At 43.4% G+C, this 18,985-nt stretch overlaps 1 protein-coding gene across 1 annotated transcript; it reads right to left on the reverse strand.

Annotated features, from left to right (window-relative positions):
* Positions 1-760: 760 nt before the first annotated feature.
* LOC148511845 (proton channel OTOP2-like) lies at positions 761-13,887 on the reverse strand. Its single transcript, XM_088482703.1, has 6 exons — positions 13,437-13,887; positions 5,716-5,852; positions 5,205-5,263; positions 4,734-4,873; positions 3,811-4,655; positions 761-931 (listed from the first exon to the last, which is right to left on the reverse strand). Exons 1-6 carry the CDS (start codon positions 13,885-13,887, stop codon positions 761-763), a joined length of 1,803 nt encoding a protein of 600 aa, XP_088338829.1.
* Between the last annotated feature and the right edge of the window lie 5,098 nt (positions 13,888-18,985).

The following is an 18,985-nucleotide window of genomic DNA, read 5'->3' on the forward strand; positions in this document are numbered from 1 at the left end:
ATTTATCTATTATTATACTTGATCAAGTATGCTTTATAAGGATCAAGGGAGCAATGCTACTTCATAGCCGAACTATCAGGATATGTTATTATATAGCAATCAGTTTTAAATAAAACATTTCTGAGTTTTTCTGAACTTGCTGACTCCCTAGAAAAACAAATTTTTTTAGGCCCTGTAATTATAGGATTGCTCTAGCACTGGTCTGGCACTCAGGTTTTTTTTGACTGGCACACCCATTATTAGTTGTAGACAAGAACTACCCTGCTGCCATGCAAATCTCAATGGGAGTTCTTTACTAACAAAGTTCAAACGTGCAATAGCCCATATTGATGAATCAGCAATTAGCTGAGTGCAAGTGCAAGTTAGACAATGAAAGACAATGTCAGGTTGAGTACTCTGGGTTACTGCAAATAAGAACTTTGTAAATAAATATCCACTGAAATCTGTAGAAATGTAGTTTTGGCACATTATAAAGATCAAGTTCAGAGGACACGAATTAGGATATTTCGGGCACAAGCTAAAGGTGTTCTGAGCTTGCAGCAAAACCACAACATAATAAATAAATTCATGTTTCTATAAATAGTTCTAAGTAAAAATGTGTCTTGTTTTAACCCAGCTTTTTGGGAAGGGTATAGTGAGGCACATTCTTTTTCCTTCCCAGACCCCCCCAACAAGATTGGTCTGATCTTCTCCAATGTCCTGCCTCTCCCAGTTCTGTATCTCACACGTATCTTCCTGTGTGTTCTCAGAACCAAACATCCTAGGACATTCTGAACACTTCCAGAAGACTGGCAGCTCCATGCATGCGGTAGAAGATGCCGAAAGGAAGGCAAATGTTGGTAATAATGGTCCATACCGTAGGTCCATAGAATTTCAACTCTAAATTGTTCTTTAACTGTGGGCGAGCACCAAATGCCGGCATAAGCCAAAGCTGTGAATAGAGAAGTCAGAGAATTAAGACAACAGCAATGGTCGCTAACAGGGAATAAAAACCATGTCAATAAAATACTATAAATATACAATACTGTGCAAAAGTTTTAGGCAGGTGTGGAAAATATGCTGCAAAGTAAGAGTGCTTTCAAAAATAGAAGTGTTAATAGTTTATTTTTATCAATAATTTATTCTGCAGCAGGACAACGACCCCAAACATACAGCCAATATCATTAAAGACTATCTTCAACGTAAAGAAGAACAAGGAGTCCTGGAAGTGATGATATGGCCCCCACAGAGCCCAACATCATCGAGTCTGTCTGGGATTACATGAAGAGACAGAAGGATTTGAGTAAGCCGACATCCACAGATCTGTGGTTAGTTCTCCAAAATGTTTGGAACAACCTCCCTGCCGAGTTCCTGCAAAAACTGTGTGCAAGTGTACCTATGATTGATGCTGTTTTGAAGGCAAAGGGTGGTCACACCAAATTTTGATTTGATTTAGACTGATCTTCTGTTCATTCACATTGCATTTTGTTAATTGATAAAAAAAAATGTTTTTGCTGTTCCTCACCCAGTAAGCCCCCTACACAGCTGTTTCTGTTTCAGTTAATGACTGTACTTCACCTACATATGAAAATGATGATCATTATCACCTGTTCGGTACAAATGGTTTATCATACATCTGACTATAATCCTACAAAATCCCTGACTTTGTGCAAGTGTATCTAGAATAATTGATGCTGTTTTGAAGGTAAAGGGTGGTCACACCAAATATTGATTTGATTTAGATTTTCTCTTCTGTTCATTCACTTTGCATTTTGTTAATTGATAAAAATAAACTATTAACACTTCTATTTTTAAACTACCGTATATACTCGAGTATAAGCCGAGTTTTTCAGCACATTTTTTGTGCTGAAAAAGTACCCCCTCGGCTTATACTCGAGTGAAGTGTAGCGCTGACCGGACGGAGTTCGGTCAGCGCTACACAGCACAAACACACAGCCGCCGGAGCTGGCAGCTGTGTGTTTGCTGTAATCAGCAGCCGCTGAGAGTCTGTCAGACTCTCATCGGCTGCTGCTCCCACTGCGGGAGCCATCTTCCGGCTCCTGCAGTGGGTAATGGGAGAGACGTCATGAGTAATGACGTCTCTCCCATGCAAAGCAGCCGGAGGAGCTGTTAGCGGTGGGACCAGGAGCGGGAGTTTCAGGTAAGTGATTTTTTTTTTTTTTATTCTTCTTATTACGTCTCTCTCTACTGGGGGGGGGACTACTGGGGGCACTACCAGAGGGCGCTTACTACAGGGGGCACTAAAAGGGGTTATTAAAACTGAGGGAACTACCGGGGGGGATTACTACAGGGGGCACTAAAAGGGGGGCATTACCACTGGGGGTACTACCAGGGGGGGATTACTACAGGCGGCACTAAAAGGGGTTATTACCACTGGGGGAACTACCAGGGGGGGATTACTACAGGGGGAACTACCAGGGGGGGATTACTACAGGGGGCACTACCAGGGGGGGATTACTACAGGGGGCACTAAAAGGGGGGATTACCACTGGGGGCACTACCAAGGGGGGATTACTACTGGAGGCACTACCAGCTGCTGCCATTTCCCACCCTAGGCTTATACTCGAGTCAATAAGTTTTCCTAGTTTTTTGTGGTAAAAGTAGGTACCTCGGCTTATATTCGGGTCGACTTATACTCGAGTATATATGGTATTCTTACTTTGCAGCATTTTTTCCACAACTGTCTAAAACGTTTGCACAGTATTGTATATATATCATATGTTATCTATATTTTTACAATATTCAACAGATTGTTGTAGCATCTGTAGTGTGCACCTGAATCTTATATATAAAATTCATTGGTCTGTTTGTTTGTCTGTCCAGTTATGCATTCAGACACCCCTGCACCAATTGGTTTGAAACCAACGCGAGGTGGTCCAGTTGGATCCTGGCCAGGTTTTAGGGGGGATAGGGTCCCGTTCGGACTTCCCTTTATGTGTGTACGTGGGGTGGAACTTTGACCCAGGGAGCCTGTTCTGGGCCTTCCACTGGATGGATTTGGTTGAAAACTTCACAGAGAGGTGGGAATTGGTCCGGGGTACCTGACTTAATAACTTGAAGATTTAAACCCAGGATGCTTCAACTAGTTTTGCATATGACTGCCTTCTTTTTGGCTCCTCGTCCCACCCATCTATCCATAGGTGTTTTTTATCAGAGCAACATGGTTCCTAATAACAAAACTTGTATTTTAAAGGCACAAAGTATAGTAAGTCACACACTAAAATTATTAAGTATATGGGGTAAATTGACTAAGATTCATGTTCAGCCCATGTCTCTCTGTTTTTAAACATGGGTAGGCATGATCAGAATTGGGAGGGTTTTTTTTAAATAAATTTGGGAATTTACCAAGCTCCCGTGTTTGTCATGTTCGAGTTTTCCGATGGTGTATGTGAGCGCTCCTACCCATGTTTAATCCCCGTGTTTCCTGCCAGTGTTTCTCTCCCGTACAAGCAGCCTGCACATATCAGTGAGATACGTGAACGTTGCTTGTGTGTGTGCGTTAAGTAACTAAATGGTTAATTTAAAAACAAAATTTATGTCCGCCCCCCACCCACCCCCCAAAGTATAACCAGCCCCAGGCTCCTGACCCAGTCCTGGTTCTAAAATTACTGGGAAAACAACGTGTAGGGTTAAACACTAAGATTAAGTTTTAAGTTTAAAATATCTTTTTTTCTGGATAATTTAACACTGTCTTTTTTTGTCTTTGTGGATTTGTCATCACCATAGGGAATTAGACAACAAAACAGAGGTTTTGGATGATCAATAGTGAGATTTGTATTATTATTTTAATGTAATTTTCTCAATACTTACTATGATGTTACTCAGCAGTAGAAAAAGACAAATCTCCTGAACAAGTCTTCTTTTTAAGTTCCATGGAAGATCTTGTGTATTTTGCATTCCACTAGCCATTGCATTGGTGCCATGTAATGTGGATTCTAGAGATGCTCCATCTTGCAGAGTGGGAGCAACAACCTCATTTGTATAAACAAGTTCTTTTTGTGGATCCAGAGGTACATCTCTGAACGGTTCTCTGTGTAGCCCTTCAATGATAAAGGTATTCTGCAATGTAAGCTGTACAATCATGAGTAATGAGTAAGCCAGGTTTAAAGCATTGATCAGCTCCCCAGGAGTTGTGGCAATCATTGCTACTATGGAGTAATAAGATATACAGTACTGTCCAAGTGCTGCACCCAGGAGCAGGGTCACATCTAAAGTGCGAGTTGGGTTTTTATGACCATCCATATCTCTCTTGTCAAATCTGTAAATTATGGTGCCAGTGAGGGAACCCATGGACATAAGGCTGAGGACCACAATGTTGAATGAATAGAACATAATGTGAGCCTGGTAACTTTTATCTCGAATATTGACTTGAACCTTGTATGTAACAAGAGCCACAATGCCAGCAAGAAGAACTATTCCTCCCAGCAAAAGGCCCACAAAGATACTGTGAAAGCAGAAACAAGGATTTAAACGGCGGTGGCATGGCATGTTGTCATCCATTTTGCGGCCAACATTCTTCCACATGACATATGTCATAGCTGAAGCAAAGAGGCTGTACTCTATGTTAAATGGGTAAAGGTAATAGTATCCTGTCTGGAAGACGTGGCACAAGTGATTGCTGCAGCGGCAGGTGGGTCCATGTGCTCCACCAGAATCTAGAATATAGTAATAAGTGAGTTAATAAAAAGGAGACACCAGGCCATTTATTCCACTACGACATTCATTTTACATACCTCTGTGATCATGGTACCCAACAGTGCTGGTCAGGTCATCCAAGTCATCCTCCAAGTCTCGGGTCTGGTGGACAGACTCATCCGTTACAGCAGCCATCCAAATACTGAGATTTGTTATTAGAACCAACATAAGGCCGTATCTGAAAATAAAACAGTTTACAACTATATCAATATAGAAAGTATTCTGCAGCTGCTTTCTTAATGGGATGAAAAAAAATTCAGTTATTGCATTAGTTGGCAGAAATACTACAGGTCCTGTAATAGTCTCTTTAGTGAAAAAAAAATTGTAGGTATTGTTCTTTTACAGGATATTAAGGATAGTTACTAACTAGGGAAAAGTATATAACCTATGGATATCATATTCATAGAAGAGAAATCAGTTTAATTTGTAAAAGTTGGTTAGTTTTGGTAGGATGGTTCCGTTGAACATTGGCATAGCTACTATATTTTGTCTGATAAGGATGCACTCACCTTGAAATGTTGGTATGAATCTGTACACAGTGTTTGCTTGAGACCCATAGAAAATATGTCTGAAAAACATGAATGAAACAATGAAACATTAAAACAACTTTTGTGGATATTTTTAGAAGGCAGCCAAATAGTAGCACCACAAGGCAGGGGCGTATCTCTAATGGGTGCAGGGTGTTCTGTGCACACGGGCTCCTGGGTCCAGGGGGGCCCACTCCACATACCCTGCACCCATACTTCCTAATATTTACCTCTCCAAAGTTCCATGTAGGCTGGAGAGGTGCTACACAGAACTTCTGGAAAATGGCTGCAGCGGCCACTTTCCCGGCGTTCTGCGCATGCGCAGTAGACTCCAAGCACAGGCTAGTGCCCGAGGTCTACTGAAACTTTCAGTACACCGTTGCCGCCAGAGAGAGAGGAGGGGGCCCCAGATGGTGAGTGAACACGGGCCCCTTCCTCTCTAAATACACCCCTGTCACAAGACTTACAATCTCCAGCTAGATGGGACATTTACCTGAAGGATGATGAAAGCACTCTGTACCATGGGATGAATCAACTTGATTGGTGACTCACAATCAATATAGCTTATGTAATATCCTATCTTAAATACATCAAGAACAAGACTGCAGATCCCAAAAAACACCAGACCACCTAAAAGAGGATGAACAAAGTGACCTTAATGATCTTAATTGAAGGTTAGGTAAATAAATTAACATTATGTAAAAAAAGGAGCAACAATGATTATAATTACCAGTTAAATTAGTATATATTAATTGAAATAAAAAAGAAAAAGTATTTATCAATATTTTTTATTGGACAGTAGACTGCTGCCATCTCATTGATTGGAGGGTATTGTGTGACATTCACCAAACAGAGTAGTAAAAGGTCTCAACAAACTGACTGGTAAATAGCTGGAACCATCCACCAATCAGAGTGCAGAATGCTGTCATATGGATTGTACAGCTCACCTAGAGACTACGGGGCCTATTCATCATGCTAATTATCGGACCCCGATAATTAACATCCCAACTCGCAGCGGCTGCCGGAGCAATTTATCATTGCTCCGATGCGGTGACAGCTGATGCGAGATCAGCTGCCCCTGCGAGCGGCATCACTGCTCCTTTTCGGAGCAGTGAATGCTTTCACTGCTCCTGTTGGAGCAGTGACGGGAGTATGCATGCACGACCCACAGGTCACACATGCGCACAAGAGCCCCGATGTCTGGCAGAAAGAGGCAGACAGAGGCGGAGGGATCCGAAAGGATCTCTCTTCACAACCTGGGTTGCAATGCCGGAGCATTCGCCATCTGAAGATGGCGAATGCTCCCGCAGTCAAGCTCCAAAATATAATATTTTCGGAGCTTGATGAATACTGTCCCCATGCTAGTGTATAGGGACAGTGGGCCATTCCGCAAAAGGAAGGTAAGTAGGAGATATCTGTGATATTTCCTGCTTTACCTTCTTGATGAATGGCCCTATAACTTAATTTTCACAATTGCATGTGAAAATGTGCATTTTCACCTGCTTTTGTAGAAATTAAGTGATGACGAATAGGCCCCTAATGCAGATATATTGGCAGTTCAATTGATTGGCCAATATATTGCGTGTGCATCGTTCAGTGTGTACAGATGATGGGCCAAATGCAATAGGGTTCAAGTTTTAGTTTAATCCAACTCACACTTTTTCGCATTTTTTGAAGGTGCGAGTCAGTGCCGGGACTCGCAAATGTAATAGCCTGCAAACTATTGAGCTCAAGGCTACTACACTATGCAAATATGTGCGAGTATTTGCCTATGTAACCTCACACCTTTTAATGTGACTAACATTAAAAGGTGTGAGGTATACAGAAGCCTACACAGATCAGTGAGATCCGTGAAGGCTTCTGCCTGTGTGTTCTTTTTTTTTTAATTACGTGAAACCCCTCCCCAGAGGCTTAACCTGCCCCGGGCTCTGTACAGCCTGTGCTGGTTTTTAACATATAGGGGAAAAAATGTGTAGGGACCCCTGTATTTTAAATACCAGCACAGAGCTTTTCTGATCCGGTCCTGGTTGTGGAGATACAGGGGACAAAATGAGTAGGCGTCCCCTGTAATTTCCATAACCAGCAACGGACTCTTTCTAGCAGGGGGGGGGTAATGCCACAACCAGGGAGACCCCTTCACCAGGTTCCCCGGTCAAAGCATTACCCCCTGGCCACTAGTCAGCTCCGGACGGGGATCAATAAAGGGGTCCCCCTCTACAGGGCACCCCAGGCCTAGGCTGATAACCCAGGGCTATCCCCGGCACCTCTGGCCGGTGGGTGCCGGGTTGGTAGTGTAAATGTGTGGTGTGAAAGATAGATAGTGTAAATAGTGTCTTTTGCAATAGAACTACAGGTCCCAGCAAGCCTCCCCCACATGCTGGTACGTGTATTATCAGTAATTTGGAGTTGTGCACCTGAGATTTGTCTGTTTCTGTGCCTGCAATGAGTCTCATCAGGTAGCACCTCCCATTATATATATTCAGGGTGTGCAGTCCAGTAATCTTTCCCATCACCTCTCCCATGCATTGATCATGTCCTGTTCGGTCCATGTAGGCATCCAGAGGGTTAAAAAAAAAAACGAAAAATCACGAAACCATGCCGGACAGGAGGAAAGGTATGTTTACACATACCCTTCCTCCGAGCAAATGACTGGGGCCCACGTGAGCCTAGTCATTGCAGGAGCCACCAGCCAATCAGCGTTCGACTCCATCGGAGCTGCCCGCTGATTGGCTGGTCCTATGCCCCCTTGGTTCTGGTCCTATTCGGTCCATGTAGGCATCCACCATCTTTTTAAAATAAAAAACAGCAAGCCCAGACCCAGACCCAGACATGATTCAGCAAGGATCGCAAGTGCTAAGGCGCACACAGTCGGACGATTTTCGCGATCTGCGCATGCGTATGCATCACAGTGCGCAAACTAGCCACTGCGAACGGGAATGACATCGCAGTGTGTACGCAGACCCATCGTGTGGCGATTGACATGAAGTACAGTTTGTGGATGGAGATGGGGGTGGTCGAGCGAAAGCAGGCGTGTCAATGCATTTAAACGCTGTTACAGGGGCGTGCATAATTAATCTGCTGTGACGGAAATATGCAGCCTGACCTCTAGATACCGACAGGAAGTTTAGCAGTTTGTGAGTGAGGTGTAACCTGCCTTGATGGTACCGATGTTTTTGCAGACTTGCAAGGTATTATGGATGTGAGTAAAGAGAAGTGGGCGTCTTTATGTTGTGCTACGGCGGCATTGCGATCATAGTCATTTGCATAATTTCACAACAGAACTGCGTACGTGCTTGCTGCCACGATCGCATCAGCGATCCTTGCTGAATCAGGCCCATAGTACCGTCCTCTAAGGACGATACTTCGCAAATGATGCGACAGCTGCTGCATTTCCCACAGAAATGCATTGGCTTTGTTCATTGGCTGATAGAGGCGAGCCTCCACCTCTAGCCGACAAGTGATTCACCCCATTAACTTCAATGGTGGGAATGCACTTTAGTTACGTAGTGGTTCCCACCATTGAAGTCAATGATGGGAAATGCTCATTGGCTAAGAAACATGCATGGATCTCACTGATCTGTGCATGCTTCTGTGTAACTCGCACCTTGTAATGAAAGTCGCATTACAAGGTGCGAGTTTACCTGCAGTCTAAGTGGGACCCTTAAACTTGTGAGTTTAGGGACAAACTCTCACCTCCCAAATGTGCGAGAAGGTGCGAGTTTTATGCCGCAAAAAAACTCGGACCCTATTAAATCCCTCCCCTGAGGTCTGATATTTAGGGAGTGGGGGTCAGAACTGTGGTGTAATTTGATTTTTTCCTACAGAGATTAATAAGGGGAACATGATTGGCAGGGGTTGGCAGGGGCACGGTGCCATCTGACCCCCGGGCCGGTGCGATTTTGATGTTTCAGGGCCGCCCGCAGCTGTGCTCTGCAAGTACATGACACAGCTGCAGGAGGCAGAGGAATAAATGCTTGTTTGTTTCCCCCTCTGCTGGAGTAATCAGCAGGTGCAGGCATGAAGGGGACGGGTCACCGGGACACATGACCCAGCGCAGTAAAAGGTATTTTTTTATGTTTTCGGGCTGTGCGTGGCATGCTGACGTTTGAGTTCTGTGACAGAAGGATACAGGAGGAGTCACTGCCATTGCAATGAGGTGCTGAGCAGAGCAAGAATTGACAAGCCCAGGGTAGTAGAGGAAAGTGTAGCTGCTGAGAGACACGGGTAGGGGAGGGAGCTGACGGAGGCCATTGTAGAGAGACACAGGATGGGAGCTGAGGGCCATGGAGATACAGAGGGGGGTGGGGGGAGCTGAGGCCATGAAGATACAGAGGGGGGTGGGGGGAGCTGAGGGCCATGGAGATACAGAGGGGGGTGGGGGGAGCTGAGGCCATGGAGAGACACTGGGAGTGGTGGGAGCTGAGGCCATGAAGAGACACAGGAGGCTAGGGGTGCTTAGGGAGGCCATGGTGAGACACAGGGTAGGAGCTCAGGCAGGACATGGAGAGACGGGGGGGTGTGGGGAGCTGAGAGGCCATAGAGAGACAGGGGTCAGTGACTGCAGTGAGGTCAGTGTGTTCTGCAAGTGGCTCAGTGTTACAGTATATGGGAAAACCTGGCTCTGAAAGACATGGAGGGGGCAATCAGAGAGGGCTGATAGAAATGCTGGGACCACTTCATTGAATTTGCCCCCCAGGCTAAACATTGCCAGCCAGCCCTTGTTCTTCATTACTACAGGCCTTTTTTATTTGTTACATGCTTTCAGGTGGAAGTGTATTTATAAAAATGACACGATACTGTAGGTCTCCACATCTTATATTATTGTTCAACATTGTGTTTGGATGTACCCTGATGTCACTTATAAGTTATTACATTTACATTGTTGTTGTAAATTTTCAATAAAAACAGTTTACACTTAAAAAAAATTATAACATAGATCTGGGTACTGATTTATCACCATGAGGGTGGGAGTGGGTATTACAATAGTGCCAATAGAGATCTGGGGAGAAATGTAATAGGGTGAGAGATTAGAAAATGTGAGAGATTAGCAGTAAACTCTGACACTTTTTAAACTTGGCCAATGTAATAGAGTCCGAGAACATACAAACTCACATGTTTTTAGACTCAAAAACTCTCACGATTTAAACTCTCATCCAGATGTTTTCCCATGTTGAAGATAAAACTCGATCAAGGTGAAAGTTTACTGCTAAACTCTCACCTTTTCTAAACTCTCATCCTATTACATTTGGCCCCTGGCGAGCAAGTAAATTAGCTGTGAGGTTTTTTTCGTTAATACATCGTGTGATATCCGGCCAAGGAAATCTCATTTGTTTTAGCTCAAGATTTCCAAACTGTCATAGGCGGAAATCTGCGCAACTGTAGATTGTGCTAATTTCTAACGGAATATGGCCCTGATTCAAAGGCACTCGCTCTGAATGTGGGCGTTTTCTTTTTTTATTTGTCTCCAGCCACTCGCAAAGCTCTGGGTGACCACCCACAGCTTGTGCGAGCGGGCTGGAGACCGTCGTGATTATCGCGACCATCGGGCTTGCGACGAGACCCTGGGGTAGGGTCTAGCTGCCGCAAGCCCAAGTGGACTCCCTGCGCTAATAGAGCAGGAAGTCCACTACTGACATAACTAGTGATGTCAGTAACCCCTCCTACAAACGCCAGGCATTCCTAAGGGAACGCCTGCATTTGTCCGGCCACCCCCGCTACCCGCCCACAAAACGGGGCGAGCTGTCGATCAACATCGACAGCCGCCCCATCTTGTTACGAGCCCCGCAACGACTGAACTTCAGTCGCTCAGAGGGGCTCGCACATGCCAGACGCGGCGCGTGCACAGTGGGCAACCATCAAGCCATATGCGAGCGAACAGCGCTTGCGAGCGGCTCTGAATCGGGCCCTATATGCACTATGTATCTAACGATCAAGCCGAATATTAATCCCATGAACAATATCAGCTTCCTTCAACTGTAGCAGAATGTATGTCTTCCATCAAGCAAATTTTGTTAGCAGGATTAAAGTAATATACAGACCATTTGGTTCTCTTTAGAAAATACTTAAATCATAGATATTTTTGAATAAAATGATTCCCTAATGGATTATATGAGCATTGCAATATAGCCTGGTTAATACCAAATCACGCTACACAGAGGTATTGTAAATGGGTTAATAGAATGTTTGTAAATTGGTTAATAGAATGTTCGGTATTGTAAATTGGTCTCTGGAATGCTGTCTGTTTTGTATAGGTTATAGTGGTCACTAGAATGCTCTGTGTATTGCATACTTGTTAACTGTATTTTATACTGGTCACTAGTTCTCTGTACTGTAGAGATGATCTCTGTATTGTTTATATGCCATTAGAACAGTCTCTGCTTTTTTGATATGGTTTTAGTAGGTGTTATATGTTATATCTTATTGATATAGCCATTTTTCATACAATGTATTGGCTATATAAACACATCCGCATTAAGCAAACCATGCCTGTCACACTCATTTTACTATAGCTACAAGCTGATAGAAAAATCAGGGCCATTTGCTTAAGTTTGCCCCGAAACTAAAACTGCCAGATAGCCTCTGGTCTGTTCTGTGTACTCATATTCCTCAAAGAATATGTAAAGCTCATGACTATAGATATCTGTGTAAAACAGGGCCGGTCTTGCCATCTGGCAAATGCCAGAAGGGCCGATTACCTGATGAGCCATTCCAGTTGCCTGAAAGTCTAGCCAAGCAGCTTTGCCTTCTGGTGCTATGCTCAGCTGGCATGCAGAGAAACAGGGGGTGTGTCGCAAGGCCATGCCCCCGTGACTCACAACACGACCCCATGAGGTGTGGCCAGGCCCTGTGAGATGTGGCCATGCCCATTTTCCATGTGCACTGACAATGCCAGGGCCGATTAGGGGCCCTAGTGTGTCAGTGGTGTAAACTTTATATATGCATCTATGTATACGTATGTACAAAAGTATATATTGTATATATTGTAAAAGTATTTATTAAAAAAGTATGTATGTCTAAAAAATGTATCTATATTTTATAAAATGTCTCATTGTGTAAAAAATTTATCTACATGTATATTTGCATATTTTGTGGGTTGTGAAGCCTGAGAGACTCAGTTTGTATTTTTTTTTGTGTTTGTTTTCTATTCACAGATAATGTTGTTCGTATTACGGTGTGTCTACCATTATTAGCACTGTATTGGAAATTATTGTCCTGATGAAGGTCCTTGAAGGACCGAAACGTTGACAAAAATATTGGATGATATGTTTTGAATATCATACTCAAAGTGACTGTGGCAATATGTTGCCCGAATAAAGCAATTTTTTTTTAATTTGACTTTGGAGAGTGCCCTCGTCCTTCGCTATGGGACAATGGGCCTGATTCAGCTTTGGAAATAGAGTGAGATTTAGCACTTAACTGATCATCTTGGTAAAACCATGCTGCACTGCAGGTGGGGCAGATATACAATGTGCAGAGAGATTTAGATTTGGGAGGGAGGTGTCCAAACTGACATCTAAAGTGCAGTGTAATAATAAAGCTGTGCAGTATTTGTGGGCTACATGCAAAAGCAGCCAGTATTTATACTACATACAAAAAAATGTATGTATTTACACCCCTTGCATTGCAATATGGTTTGTTCAGGTACACAGTTAAGTGCTAATTCTCACTCTATTCCCAAAGGTGAATCAGGCCCAGTGTTCTTATATATATTGGATCTGAGTGATCTTAGTGGCACCCCCCTGGTGATGTAATAAGTTGGTGTGAGTGCAAGATTTATATATATCTGTGCTGTGCACACCATGCCGGTCAGTATGTGCTGTGTACCCCTTGTCTGTTTGTATGTGATATGTACCCTATGCTTGGCTGTGTGTGCTGTTTAGCCCATGACTGTCTGAGTATGTAAACCTCATGTCTATCTTTTTATTACATGACCCGCATGTTTGTCTGAACATATGCATACACTTTACTATTAATACAAACAAAACATATTGTACAAAAAAAAAGTGAAATGCATGCTTGCACCCAGCACAAATGGCTAAAGCACCAATTCACTTTCACATGGGGACAGTCTATCTAGTTTTACTGTATTATAAAGACAATGTCTACAGCAGTACAACTAAGACTATAATTAATGTTAGAATACACTCTATATATACTGTAGCATGTTGTCATCATTTTTAGTTTCTGTTATTTGCCATTTTGGTGCCTAATTACCTCGGAGCCACACAGGTCCTGCGTGTGAGTCTTTGTAGAGGACTGCATTTTTTCGGCATGAGAAATAGAATTGGAATATCATCCAGAAAGTGGAGAGCAGCATGAGAATGACTAATAATGCAAGAACATCTGTATCCTTCACAGTGACCTCTTCTAAGGAACCACTGCTCACAAGAACACAGGCAATCAGACCAACATTAATGGCCAGCAAAGCAGACAGCAAGCGACCTGCTTTCTTCCAGACATCAGCATGAACTGTTGGACTAGTATGCACCTGATTTTGGATAGGAATATCCACTTGACCAACTGAAATGGCCAAAGTTGTGGCATCTGCTGAAACAGGAGGCAGGGACACTGGCTCTTCTGGAACTGTATTAGGTACATGTATATCTTGACTTTGGCCAATGTGAGGCACTTCCAATTCTTGTTGGGCTATTTCCGTGTTGCCCATCTTCCACTGACCAGTTCTGGAATAAGAACAAAAAAGCTTAATCTACATCCATTCATCAAGTCATGTGTTTAAGGTGTTGGCCATTGACGTGGGGATTCCATATCTCAGTTAATAATTATAATGAAGTTATAAAGCGATTTATGTCAGGTTAATTCCGTCTTAATGGTGAGTTTCTCTTATTTCACCTCACAACGCCCTATAGACAAAACCTTGGTTGGCACAGTTCCAGAAAAAAATGGAGAAAGGAAAGAGTTAACACTGTAGGAATAGCTGTAGCAGTTTTAATTAACAGAGCCCAAGTCATCTCATTTAAATGCAAATATGTTCAATAAATCCCTTGCAGAATTCGGAAAGGTCGCAGGTCGGAAGTCTCCGCTCCCTTTAGATGTGCAGAATGTCATAGCTGACTTTCCTGGTAAACCAATTAATGACATTTTCATGAATCATAAAAGCTCAGAGACCTTTGGCCTTACATTGATCTTACCATTGTCATAAGAGATTGGGAAGGGTCTTTTCATTGCCTTGTTATGTATCAGACTATACCAACTGACCTTGAACATGCTTGATAACTTCAGATCAAATGTTTCAGCGAGAAACCTCTGGGTCAAAATTAAAAATTACTTCAGATACACTTAAACGAAAGGAATATCATATTTATTGACCCATAACAATATTCACAGGGGATCTTGCCATGGAAAGGGAAATACAATTTGTACCACTTATAGCTGCCAACATCATAAGCTATTTAAATGGGACGGTTTCTATTTATACCGATATCTACTGTACAATATACAAACACTATTATGTTCTTTTTCTATTGTCCTTCCTATGATTTCTAAGTGGAAAACCTAGATACGTGTGCTATTTCCATTGATGCCAATAATCTGGTTACATCAGTAATCTGAATTCTAGATAATTAAATACTATAGAGGATTACTTACAGTCTAAGGGGCTGTTTCTGAGCTGCATGCAAAGTGGCTGTAGTTGCAGGTAGCCGTTCTACTTTATGGTAATGCAAGTATCCGCTCAGCCAATACAGGGGGCTTGTGCATGTGACACCCATTGAATTTACGCCAATTGCTGCATCCATCATTATTATTATCTGCACTTGCACCAGCCCCATACTAGTTGCAAGAGACACGTCTGAAACAGACTTCCCTTCCCTATGCGCATGACTCAAAATTGCACAGAGCTTTTAATAAATTACCACAACACTCCCAAAAGTTAGGGTGGTTAGTCCAGGGTCGCCATCAGGGGGGGACTGCCAGGCCTGTAGTCCTAGGCCTGGAGAGAAAGGGGGCCCAGTGTTCAGCATTAATGGAGAAGACGCGGCGCAGGCACTGGCAGCATTCGAAATAAGTTGCCAGCCACGAGCCAAATAGAGCTCGCGGAACGGCAGCCAATCAGGAGCGGCCGCTCCTGATTGGCTGCTTGCAGAACGACAACCAATCAGGAGCGGCTGCTCCTGATTGGTTGTCCTGTGAGCAGCCAATCAGCAGCGGCCGCCCATGATTGGCTGTCGGTCCGCGAGCAGCCAATCAGCGGTGGCCGCTCCTGATTGGGTGCCGGTCCGCGAGCTGTGATTGGCTCACGGCCAGTGCCTTATTTGAAATGCCACCGACGCTTTCTTGCATAACTGCACTGCTGCAGCCCTGCAACCTGAGCCCCCGCTCTCTCCGGACCAGCTGAAGTAAGTACATAGGTCCTCCTAATGCAGCCAGCCTTTCACTGCGTGTCCGCCCCCCCCAAGTCCAGATAGCCTCCCCTGCCCTGTGCCTCTACCCTACTCCTAACAGCCCCCCCTCCCATGTGCCTCCCCCTTCTCCAGCCTTTCCTAACCTGCCCCCCCAATAAGGTTCAGCCTTCCCTGCCCTATGCTCTTCTCTGCAACTCATAATAAGCCGCTAGATGCAAATCTACTAATATAAAGCAGTCTACTAATAAACACAGCAACCAATGACATATGTCATTGTATAACTAACGCAATACCAATCAAATTAATCACTAACTAGTTAACTAACTACATAACAACATCTAAATGAAAGATTTACCATGGGGGAGAGCAGGGCCAAAACTAGGATATCTGTCACCCGGTGCAAGGCAGTAATTTTGCGTCCCCTCCCTTCCTGTACCTGAATTTTGTCCTTGCTCCTCCATAAGGCAGTGCACTACTCAGACGTCCCTGGTATAGTGACCTACATTATTCCACACACCATAATGCCCATTACACATTATGCCACACACTGTAATGCCCATTACCAAAGTGCAACTTACATATTTGCTCGACACCATTTTATGCCCTACAGTAAGGCTTCTAATTACTTTAAAATTACCTGCTTGTTGTAAGGGGTTTTATTCTCATTACCATTTCCATGCTCGTTGCCATGTGGTTTCATGCTCGTTGCCATGTGGTTTCATGCTCGTTGCCATGGGGTTTCTTGCCCGTTGCCATGGGGTTTCATGCTCATTGCCATGGGGTTTATGCTCATTGCCCGGGGGGTTTCATGCTCATTGCCAGGAGGTGTCATGCTCATTCTCAGGGGATGTATGCTCATTACCGGGGGTTCCATGCTCGTTGCCAGGGGTTTCATGCTCGGTGCCAGGGGGTTTATTTTTGTGGCCAGGGGTTACATGCTCATTGCCATGGAGTTTCATGCTCGTTGCCAGGGGGTTTATGCTCATTGCCAGGGAATTTCACGGGAGAAGGTGCAGCTTTCAGTATCTTCTCCCAGCAGCGCAAGCGTTCCCAGCACTTCCGGGAATGCTGTGTGCATTGAGCTGGCCTAACAGACACTAGAGGTCCAGTAGGACCTCTAGCATCTGTCTCCTGCTTGGCGGCGGCAATTTTTAATGCCCATTTTCAGCAGAGTCCATGCGGACAGACAGTCCGCATAGAATCTGCTGAAAACAGCCATCCAAAAAATGGCCGCTGCCAAGGAGGAAACAGACACTAGAGGTCCAGTAAGGACCTCTAGCATTTGTCTCCTCTTTGGCGGTGGCTATTTTTGGATGGCCATTTTCTGAATCTGCAGCCCCCAAGCCACCACGAGTTAGGCTTTTTTCACCCCCTGCATTCTGGCACCCGGTGCACGTGCACCTCTAGCCCCCCCCTAGTTGCGGCCCTGGGGAGAGAGAAACAGGACTGTGCAGGGAAAACTGATACATATATTCGCAAGTTACAAAACATGGCTGTCTTCAACACTAAGCTCATTCATATTCTGTATTGTATTGGAGATGTAATGCTTTTTGTATTTCTACCTATATATTTGTGTCTGATGTAGTGAAGATGTTTTATGCCTGACCTTAGCCAGCTGACATGATGCTAGTCAGCCACCTACAGTACTGTGTAATTTATGATGTATAATTGGCACTTCTATAGGACAGCAAGAGGAAGGACTCAAATGACTTTATGTTCACTTTCAATGTTTCTACTACACCAAACACTGACATGGGGGCTAGAGACTTTTAAAAAAAAACAAAAAAGAATAAAAATATAAAAATCCCAATAGATAAACCATGTAAAATTCTTTGAATGGAAATTATTTTTCATTGTACCATGAAAAATTCTCCAGTGACTTCAGTCTTATTCCCCAATCTATCAGTGATAGTAATTGATAACACCTGATATAAGTAAATGAAAAAAGTATTGTTAACGGCACAAGTTATAAGTAGATTAAATAAATTGAGTTTAGGTGAAAAATGCTCTAAGGTGCAATATTTTGGGAAAAGCCGGTTGATGTTGAACCACTATCTCCAGAACACCGTGCACTTTGTTTTGCCTGGAAATGGTAACCCTTCATTTAAAGACTTTCATTGAATGAGGGAACTTAAACTTTGATTCATCGTGCAAAAATGAGTACACAAATTCATATAATCTAATTGTGCTAAACATCCCTAAACAAACCTTGGATTCACTTTGTAGCAAATATTTAAGCAAATCTCTCCTCCTCTTACCAAGTACCATACTGTATGTTCTGTGTAGCTTGGAAGCTGTATATTAAACAAATGCTTGAGACCTACAGTACATATTGGCCATTATTTTCCACATTTGGTATGGTCACCAAAAGAGTGGGTACAGTTTTGTCACACATGCTTGGACAAATTGCTCAGATATGGTTAATCGGTAAACATGTTGAATAAATGGGGGTCATGGCGTGTAGTAATTGGATTTTCATGCATGCCTTCGATTAGGTGTGCTGGTTGCTTTGGTGCCATGTGGCTAAACTTGAAGGAAAATGATCATTACCTCGGACCTGATCCCTATATTTGTGGCTATCTTACATCTGATATATAGATTGGAAAATGATTGTCATGTCAGACGTGATCCTTATATTTGTGGCCATCTCACTGTACATCTGATATATAGATTGGGAGAGAATGGTCTGCATCTCAACTTGTATAACACACAGGGAAGGAAGCAGTATGCATTGCAAGTTCTTGGCACATCAAAGTTGTTTTATGGTACTGGATAGATAATGTAACAGGTCTGGTAAGTCTATAGTGTGTTCAAGGAGGAGGAGGAAGTAACTTTTAGAGATTACACATTATATTTAAAATAGACAATTAAGAAATATATACTTGTGCCAATAAGGAAGTGACTAGTCTACCATAATAAACCAGTGAAAGGATAATAATGTGTCTGTCTTGGGAGTGATCCAGCAGCATTTAATCTTATCATATACAAGTCTAGCCATAATCCTTCTACTGTATCAGAAGTTCTGGTGTTTGATACTTTGTATACTAGTGGGCATATGTTATGTTAAACCTACATCAAAGGCCAGTATCCAAAAACATTAGTGATTTATCTATTTATCTTGTTATATTAAGAACTGTCACCATAAGCAAACTTGGCAAGGTCCTCAAAAGGGGATACGTTCAGAATCCCAACAGCAGGGATTCTGGCATTCAGACTGCTGATGCCGGAATACCAACACCTATCAGAATACCAGCTCCGGCATCCCGACTGCCGGGAAAGTAAGCAGCAGGGATAGGGGGAGGGTTAGGGGTTATTGTTAGGCACTAGGGGGAAGGATAGACACTAAGTGGGGAGGGTTAGGTTTAGGGTGTGAAGAGGGGGAGGTTAGGTTTAGCAACTAGG

Source organism: Taudactylus pleione, unplaced genomic scaffold (genome assembly GCF_031769625.1).
Source record: "Taudactylus pleione unplaced genomic scaffold, aTauple2 ptg000290l, whole genome shotgun sequence".
NCBI classification, from domain to species: domain Eukaryota; kingdom Metazoa; phylum Chordata; class Amphibia; order Anura; family Myobatrachidae; genus Taudactylus; species Taudactylus pleione.

Excerpts from the sequence above, each read along its gene's own strand:
- LOC148511845 (XM_088482703.1), bottom strand. The coding sequence starts at position 13,887 with ATGGGCAACACGGAAATAGCCCAACAAGAATTGGAAGTGCCTCACATT. Across the intron at positions 5,264-5,715 it reads GTGCTTTCATCATCCTTCAG|ACATATTTTCTATGGGTCTC; the intron begins GTAAATGTCCCA and ends CATGTTTTTCAG. Across the intron at positions 4,874-5,204 it reads ATTCATACCAACATTTCAAG|ATACGGCCTTATGTTGGTTC; the intron begins GTGAGTGCATCC and ends TTTTATTTTCAG.